Source organism: Pogoniulus pusillus, chromosome 34, assembly GCF_015220805.1.
Source record: "Pogoniulus pusillus isolate bPogPus1 chromosome 34, bPogPus1.pri, whole genome shotgun sequence".
Lineage (NCBI taxonomy): Eukaryota > Metazoa > Chordata > Aves > Piciformes > Lybiidae > Pogoniulus > Pogoniulus pusillus.
The window spans coordinates 3,251,454-3,271,500 of record NC_087297.1 but is presented as its reverse complement, the minus strand read 5'-3'; the positions used below and the strand labels follow the sequence as shown (position 1 = coordinate 3,271,500).

Below are 20,047 nucleotides of genomic sequence, written 5' to 3'. Positions count from 1 at the left end.
GTAGGAACTACCTTAAGGACACAGTATGAAAAACCTGGTAAGAATGGTGTGTCTTAACTCCTCCCTGGCTCTAGATGTAGGGTATCTCATATCAGTCATCTGCTCCAGCTTTTTGGAGATAAGGGGCAGGTTGCATCTTTCCACTCAGAAGGAACTGAGGGGTTGTGCTCCTGCTCTTCCTTTCTGCTGTGGCAAGGAGGTAAAGTTATTTGCTCTCCTAGGATGTGAGAGGCAGGGGTTCTGTCCTGTGCTTTGTCCAAAGGTGTTTGAAGGTGTATCTTACCAGGAGTACATCAGTCACTACACAGCAGCCTGTTGTGCTATGAGTGTGACTTGCCCCTTTTGTTAATGACATTTCCCTTATCAAAAGTGTAATTAAGTGTTGGAGAAGAGAATGAAGAAGAGTGCTCATACACAAGGCTCATAGCTGGAAAGGCTTGAGCACCAGTGGAGAAAGAGAAAACCTGGGTTCTGGTCTGCAGAGTACTTAAAAGCAGTCTTATTTCTGATGGATTAGTGAAATAGAACTGGAGCCCATGTGTCCTGCTCTGCATGTGGGTGCCCTAACCTCAAGGATCGTGTCAATTCTTGCACCTCAATCTGAGAGTGAGTGCTTTTCTTAGGAAGCTCATGAGTACAAATCCTGACAGAGAAGAGGGTTGAGCTGGTGCCACCCACATCTTGAGTGAGTGATCTCAGCCGTAGATGTGGGCAAGAGGGACAAAGGAAGAGGTTATTTCAACCCATATCTTGTAGCAACCAGGGAAGGGTATGTAAACTCTGAAGAACCATCCCAAAGCCAAGGCAGGCAGGGGAATATCTAGTCATCCACTAACCTCTGTGATGGGGCTTTGGTTTGATTGCACAGCACTGAGAAAGCCTGGGTGGTAAGGGTAATGCCTGACCTGAGTGGAGTCTGAGCACAACTTCTGGCAACTGCCATGCAGTGTCCCCTCTCTAGTTTTGAGGCTTTATGGATGTGCACTGAAGTGTTGTTCTATGTGAGACAAAGTCATCTAGAGCAAAGCAGAGAGCCTGGAAGGATCAAAAAGAAACTCTGAAAGCCCTGGTACACCATAGCTGGAGAGCTGTGGTAAATCAGGGATAATCTCAGCTGAAAGGAGGTGTGGGGTTTTTTTGCCTCAGATAAATGTATGTCTTTAGGTAATAGAGCTAAAAGCAGGCAGCTGTATTTTGTTTTGGTGTTGGAATGGTGTCAGACAACTCAAACACCTCAATTTAAGTGCCTCCTTTTAGACACATAAATAAATGACTTAACTTTCAAAGGCAATGATCATCTACAGTAACCTTTACTGGAGGTCCTCACGGCCCTTCCTTTCATCAGCTGTCTTCAGCCTTGTGTAATGGTTGCTTTGAGGTTCTGTGATCCATGCGTCAGTTTGATTCACACTGCTCTCTCTTGCTGAGTTGAGGCTTTTGTAGACAGTGTTTAATGAATTTCCTGTTTTATAAGCACAGTTGAAAATACAGGTCTGTAGGAGTGCCAAAAATTCTTAGCTGTGGCCCTCAGAGAGAGTGAGAAAGCTTAGGTGGTACAGAGCTGCGCTGTACTGAGAGGAGTCACTCTGAAGGCATTTGTGTTGAGTGCTGCTTTTGGTAATTAGCCTTAAAATTTGTCTTCTGTCTTGCTTGAAAATGGACTGAATTCTATGATCAGAGAGCTGGAGCATCTCCCCTATTTGGGACAGGATGTGAAAGTTGGAGCTGTTCAGCCTGGAGAAGAGAAAGCTTTGGGGAGACCTTAAAGCAGCCTTCTAGTACCTGAAAGGGGCTCCAGGAGAGCTGGAGAGGGACTTTTGACAGGGGCTTGGAGTGACAGGACAAAAGGCAATGGTTTTGAGCTGGAAGGGGGAAGATTGAGACTGGAGATGAGGAAGAAAATCTTTAGAATGAGGGTGGTGAGACACAGGTTGCCCAAGGAGGTTGCCTGCATGGGGGTGTTTGAGGCCAGGTAAGCCTTGAGTAACCTTCTCTACTGGGAGGTGTCCCTGCCCATGGCAGTGGGTTTGGAACTGGAAGATCTTTAAGGTCCCTTCCAACCTAAACCATTCTGTGATTCTATGGATACCCACACATTGTTAGGAATGGGAGTGGGGTACTCAGGGTGGGACAGGCAAGACAACTGAAAATCCTGACCCTGCCACTAAGATTGACTCCCAGAATGATTTCCTCTTGCTTTGCTAATTCTTGCCACGGTCCTCATTTTGACTCAGATCCATTGTAGTCTGAAACACAGCATGAGAGAGAGTCTTAGGGAAATCTGGGAGTTACCTAAGGCTTCTAAAAAGCTTTAGGACTCTTTGGAGAAAAGTACTTTAAGAAATATATTGTATTGGTATATATAATATGTTATTAGATCCTGTTCCCTTACTGAGAGATCTGGCCGTGCTGGATTGGTGGGCCAAAGACAACTGTATGAGGTTCAACTAATGCTAAGAACTGAGTCCAGCACTTGGGTCACAACAACCCTGTGAGCACTCCAGGCTTAGGGCAGAATGGCTGGAAAGTTGCCCAGAAGAGAACTGGGCAACAACATCTGGGGGTGTTGGTCAACAACATCTGGGGGTGTTGGGCAACAACATCTGGGGGTGTTGGTCAACAGCCAGCTGAAACGTCAGCCAGTGTGTGCCCAGTGGCCAAGAAGGCCACCAGCATCCTGGCCTGGATCAGCAGTAGTGTGACCAGCAGGAGGAGAGATGTGATTGCACCCCTGGATTCAGCACTGTGAGGCCACACCTTGAGGACTGGGTTCAGTTTTGAACCCTTCAGTGCAAGAAGGACTTTGAGGTGCTGGAGTATCTCCGGAGAAGGGCTACAAAAGACAAGAGGAAGTGGCCTCGAGTTGCACCAGGGGAGGTGTAGGTTGAATAGGAGAAGAAATTTGTTCCCTGGAAGGGTTCTGAAAGACTGGCACAGGCTGCCCAGGGAGGTGGTTGATTGCCCATCCCTGGAGGTGTTTCAGAGAGGCAGAGATGTGGTGCTGAGGGACATGGTTTAGCCCAGGGCTCGGTAGAGTTAAACGGTTGGACTGGATGATCTCAAAGGTCTTTTCCAACCAAAATGATTCCATGATTCTTAGCTTACTGTGAACACAAAAATCTGAGTGTGTGTAGATGTGGCTTAACCTCGTAACAAGATGCACGATGCGGGAGGCAAAGTCATACTCAGGTGTCCAGAACAAGCTGTCCCTCCTCACCCTCAGCTTTGAGCTTTGTGTGGAGCAATCCCTCAGCTGCAGGAACAAGCACCTCCTGCCTTTTCTGCACACAATGTCCTGTAAGACTGCACATCCTTAGGCTGTCACATTTGAACACACTCATCTCTGAGATCAAGGGTTGGAAGAATATCCAAAGGATTTCTTCAGTGTAATTTCTTTCCACTTAAGTATTTATTACGGTTATGTTTATGTGCTGCCTAGGAAAATAGTTCAGTTTAGTGTAAGAATAATATTTTCCAACAACTGCAGTTTAATTGGGAACTTTTAATTCAGGCTTTCAACAAGGAGAACATTAGAGGGAAAAAAAAATCCCAAGCTCAGTGGTGGGCTACACTAAAGAGAGAAGTGAAAAACATGAATGCTACGAGGGGCTTTGTCTTCTGGAAAGAGCAAGAAGCAAAATGCTTTATGTGAGAGGAATCTTTTAAGGAAATAATAATTTCCAGTATCAAGAGAATACTGTTACAGAGCTGGAGGAGGGTAGGAATAGGAAAAGAGATGTGTGGAAAACAAATCAGAAATACAAATATTCATGTGTAGGATTAATTAGGGTTGTTGGGTTGTTTTTTAATCCAGTGCAGTTGTGGCTGCAGGAATGGTGTGGTCAGCAGGAGCAGGGAGGTCATTCTGCCCCTGTACTCTGCACTGGTTAGACCACACCTTGAGTGCTGTGTTCAGTTCTGGGCCCCCCAGTTTAGGAGGGACATTGAGATGCTTGAGTGTGTCCAGAGAAGGGCAACGAGGCTGGGGAGAGGCCTTGAGCACAGCCCTACGAGGAGAGGCTGAGGGAGCTGGGATTGGTTAGCCTGGAGAAGAGGAGGCTCAGGGGAGACCTTATTGCTGTCTGCAACTACCTGAGGGGAGGTTGTGGCCAGGAGGAGGTTGCTCTCTTCTCTCAGGTGGCCAGCACCAGAATGAGAGGACACAGCCTCAGGCTGTGCCAGGGGAGATTTAGGCTGGAGGTGAGGAGAAAGTTCTTCCCTGAGAGAGTCATTGGACACTGGAATGGGCTGCCCGGGGAGGTGGTGGAGTCGCCGTCCCTGGAGCTGTTCAAGGCAGGACTGGACGTGGCACTTGGTGCCATGGTCTGGCCTTGAGCTCTGTGGTAAAGGGTTGGACTTGATGATCTGTGAGGTCTCTTCCAACCTTGGTGGTACTGTGATACTGTAACTAATTTTTGGTGGAGTTCTGAAGTGTAGGTTTTTGAAGTGTCAATGTGCAAATGCATTTCTTTTCCCAGTTCTTCTCACACCAAAGTCTTTGGGTGTTTGTATGTTTGGGAGTCAAAAAAAGAATGAATTTTTCTGTCAGAGATTTGTACTGCTGCTAGGTGAAGCTGTTCAGCAAACACTGCTTTTGCAGTAGTTCTGACCTTCAGTGAATGGCAGTTGTCTTCAAAGTCATTATGAAGTGTCCTGAAATCCTAGAGCCAGAGGATTGTTTTGGTTGGAAACTTTAAGGTCATTGAGTGCAACCATTAACATAACACCAGCATGACTGTTAAACCATGTCACAGATTTCCATGTCCACAATTACCTTGAAAAGCTCCAGGCATGGGGATTCCACCACCTCCCTGGGCAGCCTCTTCCAATCTCTGACCACTCCCACAGTGAAGAAATTTTTCCTAAGACCAACCTAACCCTCCCCTGGCACAACTGCAGGACATATCCCCTCCTAGCACTTGATACTAGGGAGAAGAGCCCAACCCTCACCTCACTGCAGCCTCCTCTCAGAGAGATGTAGAGAGCAACGAGGTCTCCCCTCAGCCTCCTCCTCTCCACACTAACCCCCCTCCCAGCTCCCTCAGCTGCTCCTCTCCAACCCTGTTCTCCAGACCCTTCCCCAGCTTTGTTGCCCTTCTCTGGACACACTCCAGCAACTCAATGCTTGTTGGCTTCCAGCAGTCACCCACTGAATAGCTGCTTCCATGTCTGGTGTAGCCAGACACAAAGTCTTGTGTCAGCCAGGAGAGTTTAAAAAGTGAGTCTTAGAGCACTGGTGGTATGTAGAGAGAGGAAGAAGTAGAGGAAGGTGTAGTCTTGGCAGGTGATGCCTTGGCATGCAACCCTGCATTTGATGCTGCTCTGTACCTTCTCTCATTTCAGTCTGTATGCTCACTGAACCCCTATGGAGATGTATTTCCACAGCACATCACTGCAAAGTGCAAAACATCTTCAAAATCCATTGACTTTAATAGAGCTAGAGGATGCTCAGCACCTCCTAGAACTAGCTCTTAAATTTGCCTTCTGCCTTGTGATTAATCTCTCTAATCATGCTTAATGTTTACCTGTAGATAGTGGCAGTGTGAGTGTCATACAATGCAGAACGGTTTGGGTTGGAAGGGACCTTAGAGATCATCCAGTTCCAACCCCCTGCCATAGACAGGGACACCTCCCACCAGCCCAGCTTGCTCAAGGCCTCATCCAGCCTGGACTTGAGCACTTCAGGGAGGGGACAACCACAGCCTCCCTGGGCAACCTGTTCCAGTGTCTCACCACCTTCATTGCAAAGAGTTTCTTCCTCTTCTCCTGTCTGCATCTCCTCTTCCAGCTTCAGCCCTTAGCCCCTCACCCTATCACTATCAGCCCTTAGCCCCTCACCCTATCACTATGAGCCCTTATAAAAAGTCCCTCCCTACCTTTCTTGTAGCCCCCTTCAGGTACTGGAAAGCTGCTCTGAGATCTCCCCAGAGCCTTTTCCAGGCTGAACAGCCCCATCTCTCCCAGCCTGTCCCCACAGGGGAGGTGCTCAAGCTTTTGACCATCTTCATGTCTTATTTTGGACCAACTCTAATGCTTTCACATCCTTCTTGTGCTGGGTGCCCCATGACTGAGGATGGAAGGAAGAGTGAAAGTGTAGAGATACTTAAAGACATTATAGTGGTTTGTAGGTGGTGAAATAATGGCCCCCACATTTTCTTTCTGTTCTGTCTGAGTGACTCAGTAAATTGGGTATTGATTATGCTAATGCAGCCAAGTGTCTCTATTACTTGTCTGCAGAAATTATTCAAACATGTAGATTCAAAATGTGCTTAGCAGCATTAGCAGCCTTCAGAAAGAAAAGAAAACCTTCTGTGCCAAGATGCCTTTACATTGAATTACTGATTGTATGCTAATGAGAATTTATAGATGAAGTACAGACAATGAGATGAGATTGAACAAGGCCAAGTGCAGGGTTCTGCACTTTGGCCACAACAATCCCAAGCAGCACTGCAGGCTGGAGATAGAGTGGCTGAGAGCAGCCAGGCAGAGAGGGATCTGGGGGTGCTGGGAGAGAGGAGCTGAAGCTGAGGCAGTAGTGTGCCCAGGTGGGAAGCAGAGCCAATGGCATCCTGGCTTGGATCAGAAGCTGTGGCCAGCAGGACAAGGGAGGTTCTTGTGCCCCTGTGCTCAGCACTGCTCAAGCCACACCTTGAGTGCTGTGTCCAGTTCTGGGCTCCTCAGTTCAAGAGAGGTGTATGACAGCCAGGAAGTGCAAAGTGCCAGTTAAAATAGATATATTCTAAACTTCCTCTCTGATAGTGTTAGTTACTCTGTGAGGTTTGTTTTCACATCTTATGAATGCTTCCAAATGTCTAAGAAGTGTGTGCCAGGAAGATAGGGCCAGAGTCTCCTCAGTAGTCCCCAGTGAAGAAGTAATGAGCATAAACTTGAACACAAAAACTTCGATCTAGGCATGAGGAGGAACTTTTTTACCTTAAGGATGGCAGAGCCCTGGAGCAGGCTGCCCAAAGAGGTGATGGAGTCTCCATCCATGGAGCTTTTAAGGTCCACCTAGTCCTGTGTGAGCTGCTTTAGGTGAACCCACTCTGGCAGCAGGGTTGGACTCGATGCTCTTCAGAGGTCATTTCCAGCCCCTACCATTCTGTGATCTCTCAAGGAAAATATTTTAGGAAGGGATAAATCAATACCAGTCTATTTTCATAGTTTGTTTTGGGACAGGTGGCTTCTCCTGCTTCGTTTAACAAGCTGAAAAGAGGCTCAGGCATTTGGGGTAGAGTTGGGTTGGGTTTTTTGTTTGTTTGTTTGTTTGATTCCCTTTCTATTTTTCCAATCTATTAACCCACCTAGACTAGGAGAAAAGAGAGGTTTGTTTTCAATTATCTTTAGCTTTTATTTTATTATGCTTTGTATTAGCTCAGAAGCCATAAATCTTAACCATTCTCCAAAAGGCTTCCCTTTCAGTGCCTTTCCCACATGTCTCATTTTATCCAGGTCTTTTCCATGCGAGGTTTTTCTCAGGCATCTACCTGCAATGGTTTGTGCTTAAGTCTACAGATTGCAGTTTTCAGTGAAGGGGAATCATAGAGTGGCTCAGGTTGGAAGGGGCCTTACAGATCACAGAATCACAGACTTAACCAGGTTAGGAAAGACCTCTAGGATCACTGAGTCCAACCTATCACCTAACCCTTCTGATTAACTAAACCATGGCACTAAGTGCCTCATCCAGGCTTGGCTTCAACACCTCCAGGGCCAGCCACTCCACCACCTCCCTGGGCAGCCCATTCCAATGCCAATCACTCTCTCTGCTAACAACTTCCTCCTAACATCCAGCCTTGACCTGCCCTGGCACAGCTTGAGGCTGTGTCCCCTTGTTCTGTTGCTGGGTGCCTGGCAGCAGAGCCCAACCCCACCTGGCTACAGCCTCCCTTCAGGCAGTTGCAGACAGCAATGAGCTCTGCCCTGAGCCTCCTCTTCTGCAGGCTGCACACCCCCAGCTCCCTCAGCCTCTCCTCACAGGGCTGTGCTCCAGGCTCCTCACCAGTCTCTGCTATGGGCAGGGCACCTCTCAGCTAGACTTGATTTCCCAAGGCCTCATCCCATCTGGCCTTGAACACTTCTAGGGAGGGGACATTCATAACCATTTCAGGGCAACCTGTTCCAGTGTCTCACTATCCTTGTTCTGAAGAGCTGAACCATGTGAAAATGTCTCTGCTGCCTACAAGAAAGCTGGGGAGGGAACTTTTGCAAGGGCTTCTAGTCCTAGGAAAAGGGGAAATGAATTTAAGCTTGAGAAGGGGAGATTTAGCTTGGAGATAGGAAGAAATGCTTTCCAGTGAGGGTGGTGGGACACTGGCACATGTTGCCCAGAGAGGTTGTGAATGCTCCCTTCCTGGAGGTGTTGAAGGCCAGGCTGGTGAGAGGTGCCCCTGCCCATGGCAGGGGGTTGGAACTGGATGATCTTTAAGATCTCTTCCACCCCAAACCATTCTATGAATATATGACTCTTAGGAGATTTTGCTTGTTAGATAACCTCTGTTTTGTCCTAACCTGATAAAATCTCCCTCCTCTGTGGGCTAACCTTGTGTCCTGTCAAAGAGACTCTGAAGCCAAAGAGGTGAGCTCCTCATTGAGCAGCAGGTGTTGCTGTAGAGCAGTCAGCAGATTAATTCTATCTTTAGCAGCTCCCTACCAAAATTTCCACAGGTTTCCCTCACTGGCTGTCCTTGATGGTGCTCTTTGGCTTTATTTCTTTCTTTCTAATTGTTGCCATTTTTCTTCAACAGGCAGAGTTGATGTTCAGCAGCCTGAGCAAGAGAGGGATACAGAATGGCAACTAGGGTTTGCCTTGCACCAGTGGCTGTACCAAAGCCAGTCCTATCCTTTCACATAGCTGCAGCATCAGTTCAGATACACAGTTTTCCCCCCCCTCACTAAACCCTTAAACCCTGATATTTGTGTAATCCACAAGTTTTGATGTTGGCAGATGGAGCTGGCATGTTGGAGTTCTCTTTTCCCTTACTTGAGGTGCTTTGAGTTTGTTGAAATTGCTCTCAGGAAGTGTGGTGGCACAGTCATGGTGCTCATAGACTTGCTTTGCTTGGAAAAGACCTCTGAGATCATCCTGTCCAACTATTCTCTAATTTTACCAAGTGCTAAACCATGTGCAGGCTGGAGCAGAGGAGGCTCCCAGGTCACCTTCTTGTGGCCTTTCAGCATCTGAAGGGGGCCTACAAAAAAGCTGGGGAGGGACTTTTTAGGCTGTCAGGGAGTGAGAGGACTGGGGGCAATGGAGCAAAGCTGGAGGTGGGAAGAGTCAGACTGGACATGAGGAGGAAGTTGTTGAGCATGAGAGTGGTGAGAGGCTGGAATGGGTTGCTCAGGGAGGTGGTTGAGGCCCCATGGCTGGAGGTGTTTGAGGCCAGGCTGGCTGAGGCTGTGTGCAGCCTGCTCTAGGGTAGGGTGTCCCTGGGCATGGCAGGGGGGTTGGAACTGGCTACTCCTTGTGATCCCTTCCAACCCTGGCAGATTCTATGTTTCTGTGTCCCTCAGCACCACATCTCTGCCTCTTTGAAACGCTGCCAGGGATGGGCGCTCCACCACCTCCCTGGGCAGCCTCTTCCAATCCCTGACCACTCTTGCAGCAGAGAAATTTTTCCTAATATCCAACCTAAACCTTCCCTGATGCAACTTGAAGCCATTTCCCCATGTCTGGTCCTTCTTCAGTGTTTTCTTACTTGGCCTTCCTGTTGGCTTTGTTTTTCAGAAGTTGCACAGAGAAAATCTGTAGCAGAGCCTCGATAGTTTGTTGTTGTAAGGAACAGATGAGTCAAGGGAGAAACATTTCTACAGCTAACAAAACAGGTGACCTGAGGTCATGGTTGTAGGGACAGGAATATTGTTGCTTTCATGACAACATTGTTTGGAAGACATTGTTCAGCAGCCACATCACTCTTCACAGTTCAGATTCCGAGGCTGTTCTGGTCTCCTGAGGCCTCTCCTTTTGCTTTTATAATCTTTATTATCTGGAATTTCAATAGCATCAGAGAATGGTTTGGGTTGGAAGGGACCTTAAAGATCATCTAATTCAACACCCCCTCCATCACCACCATGGGCAGGGCAGCTTGCTCAAGACCTAAGCTAACCTGGCTTTGTCTTCCCTTCTGCTAGGAGGTGAGGAGAAAGTTCTTCACTGAGAGAGTCATTGGACACTGGAATGGGCTGCCCGGGGAGGTGGTGGAGTCGCCGTCCCTGGAGCTGTTCAAGGCAGGACTGGACATGGCACTTGGTGCCATGGTCTGGCCTTGAGCTCTGTGGTAAAGGGTTGGGCTTGATGATCTGTGAGGTCTCTTCCAACCCTGATGATACTGTGATCTCTGTGATGTGGCATGTGCTGTAGAATGGTTTGGGTTGGAAGGGTCCTTAAAGATCATCTAATTCAACACCCCCTCCATCACCACCATGGGCAGGGCAGCTTGCTCAAGACCTAAGCTAACCTGGCTTTGTCTTCCCTTCTGCTAGGATGTGGTGTGTGGTGCAGTGAAGATGCCATCTCTTGTGCAGTTGCAGCCCTGGAACAGCAGCGCTTTTGGTATTTGAATGGTGCACATGCTGCTGTTCTGCCTGCCCCTCACCTGGCTGGCTTTTTGGAGTTGCATTGCTTGCTGCTGCTAGTTTTTGGGTAGCAAAATGTAGGTTCTGTGAAAGGTTGCATTAACCTCCTGAAAGAAAATGTTTAAAGGGAGTTCATGTTGGCTGCGTGTAAGGCTGCCTGTCATGGCCAGGTGGATTTAGCAATGGTCTGAGAGCTGAAATAGAGGGATGTTTTTTCAGAGTTTGGTTGTGAAAAGGCATGAAGTGTTAATCAACTTTGGACTGACCAAGTTGCTACAAGCAGTAGCTCACTTAATCTAACAAATACCCCTGCTAGTTGGAGGAGTGATCTAACCCTACCTGGAGTACTGCATCCAGCTCTGGAGCCCCCACAACAAGAAGAACATAGATTTGTTGGAGAGGGTCCAGAGGAGGCCAGAAAGGTGATCAGAAGGTTGGAGAACCTCTCCTATGAGGACAAACTGTGAGGCAGTTGGTTCTGTGCAGTCTGGAGAGGAGAAGGCTCTGAGGAGACCTTAGAGTACCAGAGGGGGGCTGCAGGATTGCTGAGTAGGGACTTCTGACAAAGGCATTGAGTTACAGGACAAGGAGTGATGGCTTCAGACTGGAAGGAGCTGGATTTAGACTGGCCATTAGGAAGTAATTCTTGTCCATGAGAGTGGTGAGACATTGGAACAGGTTGCCCAGAGAAACTGTGGAGACTCCAAGCCTGGAAGTGCTGAAAGCCAGGCTGAACAAGCTGGTGTAGCAGGAGGTGTCCCTACCTGTGGACACGAGTTGGAGTGAGATGATTTTCAGTCTCTTGCAACCCAAACCATTTTGTGATTCTCTGATTCTAAATCTTCCTGTCATGGCCTGTCATGACCTATTTGCTTTTGTTGTGACTGAGAAACCTTGAAGGGTTTGAATAACAGCTCTGATAGGTGTTTCCTTTCCTCGGTGTAGCACATAGTGGTCAGCCCTTGCTGAAAGCAGACCTCAGCTTTCACTGAAGCTGCAGATCCCAAACTTGCAGGGGAGTTTGGTTTCAGAAGGCATGCACCATGATAGTTTCATGTTACACACTGCAGGCCCCCAAACCATTTCTTGGGCAGTATCCACGTTTCTATTTTTTTTCATGTTAAGACCTTCAAATGTTTGCTGTGCCTGTTGGTCAGCTCTGGGAAGCTGAGCACGTTTTGGTGTGCAGCCCTCTCGCAGTGAGAGATGCTGGTGCTGCAGCTGGTGGCAGCAGACATTCAGTGCAGAGCAGCAGTGAAGATGAATGCTTGCATTGTGGCTTGCATACACTTCTGGGAGGAGACCTGCTTCAGATCTTGTTTACTTCTTAGCAAGGAGCTGCTTTGTTTTCAAGTTTCCCACTTAGGAATCAGTTCCTGAAAAGCTGCTGTTTGGCAACCTCAGTTCTATCTTGAAACTTAATATGACAGAGCTTTTAAACTGCCTTCTAGACTGAGTTGTGACATGTGTGACAAATTCATAGATTGCTTTGGGTTGGAAGGGACTCCAAAGGTCCTCTTGCCCAGCCCTTACCCTGCACTCAGCAGGGACACCTCCAACTAGATCAGGCTGCCCAGGGCCACATCAAGTCAGATCTTGGATGTCTCCAGGAATGAGGCCTCAACCACCTACCTGGGCAATCTGTTGCAGTATTTCACCACCCTTATTGTGCAGAACTTCCTCCTCATGTACAATCTAAATCTGCCCTGCTCCAGTCTCAAACCATTGCCCCTCACTCTATCACCACAGCCCCTTCTGAACAATCTCTCCCCAGCCTTTCTGTAGGTCCTCTTTAGGTGTTGAATTTGTGATTGAGGATTTGCCTTGCAGATAAGAGACACATCTGCAACCTTTAATAGCAGTGATTATTAGGTACTGGTGATCAAGATGAATTTCCTCTTGAGGGATGGAGCAAGTGACTAGATTTTTGGTCTTGTTCTTGAGAATGCATTTTGGAAGCAGCTCAACAGCTGGTGGTGGCCATAAACAGGGTCACATTGGGCTGCTACAGAGGTTTCCCTGGGGGTTTAGAGGGGGTCACAACAAATGAGCTGTGTTTTTATTTTAAGCTGCATCCTGGTTGTATTAATTCTTTGCCTTGCTGTAGCAGTGAGTCTGACTGATCTGTGCTGCCTTACTGATAAATCTTTCTAAGTTAGCTTAGTTTGGGTTTGACCACCTGGTTCCCAAAAGTCAGCTTTTCATGAGCTGTTCCCACTGCTCCCTTGGACTGACCAGTTTCCTTTAGCTGTCAGGACTGCTGGGACCACTGCTCAGCTTAACAAAATAAGTCATGCAGCATTGTCACAGCTGAAGTCCTGCTTACGGCAGGGCTGCAGACTACAAGTTCAACACAGGATGGGCACAGGCCACACCTTGAGTACTGTGTTCAGTTCTGGGCCACTCATGTTAAGATGAAGGGTGATGAAGTTAGTGAGGGACCTGGAGCACAGCTCTATGAGGAGAGGCTGAGGGAGCTGGGGGTGTGCAGCATGCAGAAGAGGAGGCTCAGGGCAGAGCTCATTGCTGTCTGCAGCTCCCTGAAGGGAGGCTGTAGCCAGGTGGGGTTGGGCTCTGCTGCCAGGCACCCAGCACCAGAACAAGGGGACACAGTCTCAAGTTGTGCCAGGGCATGTCTAGGCTGGATGTGAGGAGGAAGTTGTTGTCAGAGAGAGTGATTGGCATTGGAATGGGCTGCCCAGGGAGGTGGTGGAGTTGCTGTGGCTGGAGGTGTTGAAGCCAAGCCTGGCTGGGGCACTTAGTGCCATGGTCTGGTTGCTTGGCCAGGGCTGGGTGCTAGGTTGGGCTGGCTAAGCTTGGAAGTCTCTTCCAACCTGATTGATTCTATGACTGAAAATCTGCTCATGAAAAGGCTTTTGGTGAAATTCTGGACTCACTGCAGGGCTGGGGGGAGACTCTCTCAGCTGTCTGGTGATGAGAGGAGTGTGCTCACTGACCACAGATCTGGGATGGAGGCAGAGAGGGTTGCGAGTCCTGCAGAGATTGTGCTTGTCTCTTTCTAATGTATGCACTGTGATTCAAGTTGCTGGTGTCCTGAGAGTGTCCTTATGAACACTGGTGTTTTTCTCCTAGAAACTCAGATTCTAGAAACACCCAGTTGTATGAAGCCTTGGGGTTGGCGGAGGAGGAAAAGAGGTACCTGTGGAGTGTGTATATGTATCTCTTCTTTTGAATATCTGTCTAGATTTTCTATGTGCCCCTAAGTGTTGCACTCGCTTGTCCCAAGAACCAGGGGAAATGCCCCAAACCTTTTGGCTTTGAACTCGGTTGCATGATCATTTGTTGAGTAGGTCTGAAGTCTTGGGAGTGGAAATGCTGCACAAGTGCAGTCTTTCCCCTTTCAGCTTTACTTTTTTTTCCTTTTCTTTTTTTTTTCCCCTGTGGAGGGAGAAGGAATTCTTTTCTCTCTGCTGTTCTCTAGCTCAAAGAACTCAGTCTTTGGGAGAATAAAAAGGAAAACGGTTCTGCCTTTTAGCTCTCCCTTTTACCTTGGGAGAGTCAATCTTACTTAGGCTTCCTATCTGAGCCTACGAGAACAGCACTCTCTGATTTTTCAGAGTAGCAGCAGAATGGCTCTTGTTAGGTTCACTGTCGCCCAACAAGTAGACTGAAGAGTGAATCTGACAAGAATTGCATTGTTTGTAGCTCTACTGCTCTGGAAAGCTGCGAGCCAAGGGAAAGATGCTGGCATGGCGTATACAGTAAAACAGCATGGGATGAGTTCTCCTTTGCAAGGCTGTCTGCACTGCTGAGATGTTTGCTGCTGCATCTAGGATGATGATTCTGATTTTAAAGCTTCTATATGAATTAGCACACACACCTCTCCCGTCTGCCAGGAGAAGGCTTTCTCTTACCCGTGTGGAGCCAGGAGAATCTTAAAGCCCAGCATTATTCTCTCATTTAGTTCCGTAATCAAATACAGCAGAGTTCATTGAAGACAAATATCCCAGAGGAAATTCGATTTGTTTTTTTTGTTTTGTTTTGTTTTGTTTTTCCAAGCCATGAAAATGATTTGGTCACTCTGTTGTCAGCTTTGTAGCTTCCATACAGCAGCGTGTTCTGTTGTGGTCTTGGTCTACACTTTGGCACTTCGCAGTGCAGCTTCTCTTGCCTGTGTTGTACAAGCGTTGCTGGCTTTCAGAGCTGAAGCTGGTGTAAAGATGCTTCAAACACTTCAGATACCTACCTAACGTCTTTTCTTTTGTTGTTGTTGTTGTCGTTTTGTTTTTTTTTGTTTACTTTTTTTTTTTCTGACAGTAGAAGAAAATGAAACAGAGGAGCAGCAGGCAGGTGTGGGACTCACAGCCGCACAGACTGGTAATGCTGAATTCCTTCCTTAGTGCTTGCTTACTGTTTGACAGCAGTCTGAGGGAGTTTTGCATCGGGGTGTTTTGGGTTGTTTTCTTGGTTTTTTTTTTGCCAAGTCTGCACTCTTCACCATTTCAGCTTAGAATTCGTTCTTGGGGCTTGCAATGGGAAAGAAACATTCCTCTCTCCTCACCTTTCAGTTGCCGAGACTGAGAAATTCTGCCTTTTGTAGGTCAGCCAGCTGAAAGTGAGATGCTTCTAAAGTGCAGCATGCTTTGCTTCCTGTTCTTTTCCTTTCTTTATTGTTAAAAGCAATCCTTCTCTACATCCCCTACATCAAAACCTCACCCTGTGCCATCTCAAATAAACTTGACTGTTCATTCCACTTCGTTTTGATATTGGTACAATATGTAGATAAGGGTAATTTCTTTTAGGATTCTTTTGTGTCATTTCTTACCAGTCAGGGACTAATGAAGACCTCTTTAGTTTGAAATCAGGGAGACTGGGTGGACAAAGCTGTTGGAATCAGGGTCACAGGGATGTGTAGCATTAGTGACAATGAAGGAAGAAGAGTTAATTTCCAATGAAAGACTTCTTTACAGTGAGGGTGCTGGAGCCCTGGAGCAGGCTGCCCAGAAAGGTTGTGGAGTCTCCTACTCTGGAGGCTTTCAAGACCCATCTGGATATGTTTCTGTGTGACCTACCCTAGGTCACTCTGCTTTGGCAGTGGGATGGTTTGGGAGTTACTCTCCCCCCGACTCTTATGAAATAACCCAGACTAGACTCAGCCAGCTGGAAGTTAAGGAATGAAGCTTTATATTTACAGCTTAGCACAACAGACAAGCAGAGAGTTACAATATATTGGAGATATTTACAGTTATATACAGAAATATACAAGTTAAAACTAGTACAGAAACACAACAGCCCTCCCAGAGTCCCCAGGAGGGGCTCCCAACCACCCTTCCACCTTCTTTCCACCCCTCTACCTTATCCCAGAGTTTGCCTTACATGCAAGGTGAGTTTGGAGGATCAGCAAGGGGGGTTAGAAACAGAATTAGTTGGGTTACACAGCCAAAGCTCAGGGAGAAAAGCACAGACACTGACTCCAACAGATATAGACTCTCACACTGCCATATCTGTGTTTGTGTTCTTGTTTTCATCCATCTCAGCAAGCCTATGAGTGCAGTAGACATCACCATTGTTTTATTTTCACAGCCTATCATCTATTTTTTCTCATTGAAATATTCCAGTTAGCCTCAAACTAGCACAGGGAGGGAGCCTGGACTCAGTGATCTCTGGAGGTCCCTTCTGTGATCCTATGACCACAAGGGCTCATTTATTTTCTCCTGAATCTGTGATTCTAAAGGGGCTCTGAGAATGCAGGAAATACTTCACTTCTGTCTTTGGTACTGATTCCACAGAATTTTATCTGAAGGGCAAGACTGGCTCATCTGAGCAGTCTCATTCATTCAGCTGAGGTCACCTTTTGGAGTGAGGGCCAGCTCCTTAAGGGTATTCCTAGAAGCCCACTCCTCTCTGAGTACCTGTAGGTAACTTGATTCAGAGCAGTTGGAATTGGTCCTCTTGTGAAGGTGAAGAATGCAGTTGATTCTTTGTTGAAGACTGTATTTCCCCTGTGTGCATGTGTTTGTGTTTGGTGCCTTTTGGAGGTTCAGGTGGCTCTGTGCATGAGCTGTATGGTTGGAGAAGAGGAAATAAAAGTGAGGGAGTGTTCTGCCTTTTTAATGGACAATTTCTCAGCCTCTTCTGCGTGTGTCCACAGAGGTGATGCAGTCATCATCCCTGGGGGTGTTCAAGAAACCTGTGGACATGGCATTCTGGGACATGGTTTAATGGCCATGGTGGTGTTAGGTTGTTATTAGTCCTGATGGTCTGAGAGGTCTCTTCCAATCCAAGCAGTTCTTTGATTCTGCACTTAATGTCTCCATGTAGCTATCTGCTGACTTGAACAAAGGCAAACCAAGGTTGCCCAGGGAGGTGGTAGAAGCCTCATCCCTAGAGGTCTTTAAGGCCAGGCTGGATGGGACTCTGAGCAATCTGATCTAGTGCAAGGTGTCTTTGCCCATGGCAGGGGGGGCTGGAGATAGGTGATCCTTGAGGTGACCCCTTCCAGCCCTGACAACTCTATGATTGTGCTGCTACAGACACACAAAGCTGAAAAGCAGAGGACCGCAAGAGTGGAGATCAAGGAATGGTTTCTTTCTGCATTTTGTTTGCCTTAAAATAACTCTCAATGGTTTCTTTGCTGATTCTTTATTTCCCATCACATCATCTACTGCTCTCTGTCTGTTTCTGGGCAAGCTTTCACATTCTGTTTTCCTCTATAGCAAGGATGCAGAGCTGATACCCAAACAAAAACCCTTCTGATGGAGCGAGCGGTACAGAAGGCCCACACTGTGTACACACTGCCAGAAGTTTTTATAGTAATACTTTGTATCTAAGCCCTGGCTCTAACCATTAAATGTGCTTTTTATAGAGTACCAAGTTATAAATGTAGTGCAGCTACGGCATATTAATCTTACTGCAGAGATTTAATGAGGCAGTTGTTTTGCGATGGACACTATTGGGAGCAGAGAGCGACAGAGTTTTACTTCACCACTGAGCTGAAGAAATTTTCCTTGCCTGGTAATAATTACAACCACATGATCTAAGTTTTCCTTTCTTTTGCCAGTGCTTTTCCACGCAGAAGTGGCTTGGAAGGAGGTCCATGGCAAGGCAGTGAAATGGCTTGGAAAGGAGGCTGTTTTCTTGGTAGTTTGATGCTTTAGCTGTGATTAGCTATGGATCCGTGCAGCACAGGCAGAAATATGTAAGATGGGTTTCAAGAATACAGATAGTCTTTGCCAGTCCACTGAGATGGCTTTTAGATATTCATTACTTTTACTTGACTTTTATATGGGTTATAAAAAGTAAATGTGGTGAAACCTCATTTTTACATGGGCAGAATACAATTTCTACTGGTTGGCCTTAAACTGCTCCCATACTTGAAATTAATTGAAGTCCATAGCTTTATTGCCTCCAACACTTTTAAGCCAATGCAATTTTTCTTTTTCCCCAAAGTTGCAGTTTTATTAGACCAAGTTACAGCAATAACATCCCTTATGAGGAGGAGGAGGAGGAGGAAGAAGGGAAGGGGAGAACCACCTGCCAGGGAACATAGTAATGAGAAAATCATGCTTCTTTTAATTTCCATTTATAAATAATGTTAACATAGTCAGGACCAGAAGACAACTTCTCATTCTCTTTGTTTTTGAAGTACCTAAACAGGCTGGATTTATTTCTGTCCCCTCCTTTCCCTAGCAGATAGTTTTCAGTGCTATCTGCAGCTGGGGCTGATGTGTGTTGTTGCTGATGCACTTTGAGTAGTTTCAGTTGGTGCACAAGAAGCTCTGAAGCAGGGCAGGGAAGCCTCTGGAAGTGACAGTGGCATTTGCAGATGTTGGGAGAGACAATCTTACTGTGGAGACAGTCTTTGCTGGGGGCTGCCAGGTGAAACCAAGAGCACAATGCACTGTGCAAGGAAAAGAGACAATGAGTCAAGCAGGACAGTAGCAGAAGTGTCTGACAAATCATGACCCACCAAAAACATACTATGGCAGCCCTGCAAAAGGCTGCCTTTCTTCTCCTGCAGGCAGAAGGAGAAGAGAAGGTGCAGCTGAGGGTTTCTGAGTAGTGCACCACATTTGATCCTGCACATCTGTTCCTACGCTGTGGTTGTTGCTGATGTTGGGGAGAACGAAATGTGGGAGTTGAATGACTTTTGCCCTGAAGTCTATATGTGAGCCTGAGCTTAGAGCAGGAGGCTGAGGAGAGAGTGTGGCTGAATGCATGTTGGATTTATAAGACCTGTTTTATTCCAGCCTTGCAAAGGCGCAGCTGAAGCCAGGCAGCTTACCCTGAGTTCAGTAACCGCTTCAGGTTTGCCCAGCTGGTGATGGAAGGTGTTTGTTGTGGTAACAGAAAAGCAATCTATTCACAGAGTGTCCAACTCATATTTTCTCTCTTTAAATATCTTTTTTATTTTGGTGCTGACATCTCTTCACAGAAGGGGATGGCAGTGGAAATGCATTCATTGAGAGGGGCTGAGACTGCCAGAACTCATTTCACAAAGCCGTCGTAGGCTAAACTCAAACCTAGGTCCCAGAGGGTCCCACTTAAGTGTTGACCTAAAAACAAATGTGCCAGTTGGCTAGAGCATGTATTCTAAAGTTGCAGCAGAAGGGAATAAGCTTGACTGACTTCTGTCCCTGTAGAGTTTATATCTGCAAGTGCAGAAGGAGAAGCAAAACATTTATTAGCCTTAAAATGATTCTAATTTTAATAACTGGTCTCTAAGTAGAAAGCTTTAGGTTGAGCAATTCTTTAGGCTTTTGTGCTTGAAGGGGTGCATGAGTGCTACGTGAGTGTGTGTGTGTGTGCCTCTGAATTCCTGCAAAGAGCAAGTGAATAATAAGCCTCGAGAATTCCCTGCCCTCCCTTTTCTCTCCTTCAGCGTTGTACTTAAAGTAGAGCCAGCCACTACCCTGATTTTAAAACAAACAGGTCTGTAAACTTTATGTGCAGCATTTAAATACTCATGTTAAAATTCAAACCCAGTGCCCACATTTCCCAGAGTGCTGTCAGTTTTATGAGATGAAACTGGGAAGCCTGAGCTGAGCAACTAACAGTGTGCCATGTGCACGTGCTGCCTTCCAACAAGTGTGTAAGGATGTTGGGGGGGTCAGCTGGCTGCAGTTAAGATGGTTATTCCTTCCTCTGAGCTGCTTCTAACTTGCTGGTCTCCTGGCTGCTTTTATTAATCCTGCAAAAAAAAAAAAAAGCTATCTGGGAAAATAAAGTGGTGATGGAAGATGTTCAGGTTCATGGAATCATTGAATTGTTTCGGTTGGAAAAGAGCTTTAAGATCATTGAGGCCAACCATTCTCTCTAGCTCTACCAAGGCTGGGGCTAAGCCATGTCCCTCAGCACCACATCTCTGCCTCTTTTATACACCTCCAGGGATAGGTAGGTACTCTACTACCTCCCTGTGCAGCCTGTTCCAGCCTTTCAGAACTCTTTCAGGGAAGATGTTTCTTCTCCAGTCCAACCTAACCTTCCTTTTGTGCAACTTGAGGCTGCTTCCTCT

General features: G+C 46.8%; 1 protein-coding gene across 7 annotated transcripts in view; it reads left to right on the top strand.

The window, feature by feature from the left end:
* ZNF521 (zinc finger protein 521) overlaps positions 1 to 20,047 on the top strand; it is a 394,083-nt gene that overhangs the window by 12,709 nt on the left and 361,327 nt on the right. For 2 of the 7 annotated variants that reach the window (XM_064170480.1, XM_064170481.1), the window contains exons 3-4: positions 13,666 to 13,728; positions 14,851 to 14,910. The exons of 4 other annotated variants lie outside the window; for them this stretch is intronic. In XM_064170480.1, coding sequence (XP_064026550.1) covers positions 13,666 to 13,728; positions 14,851 to 14,910 — 123 coding nt within the window. The remainder of the gene's footprint in view (positions 1 to 13,665; positions 13,729 to 14,850; positions 14,911 to 20,047) is intronic. One more of the 7 variants, XM_064170482.1, reaches the window with a different exon arrangement.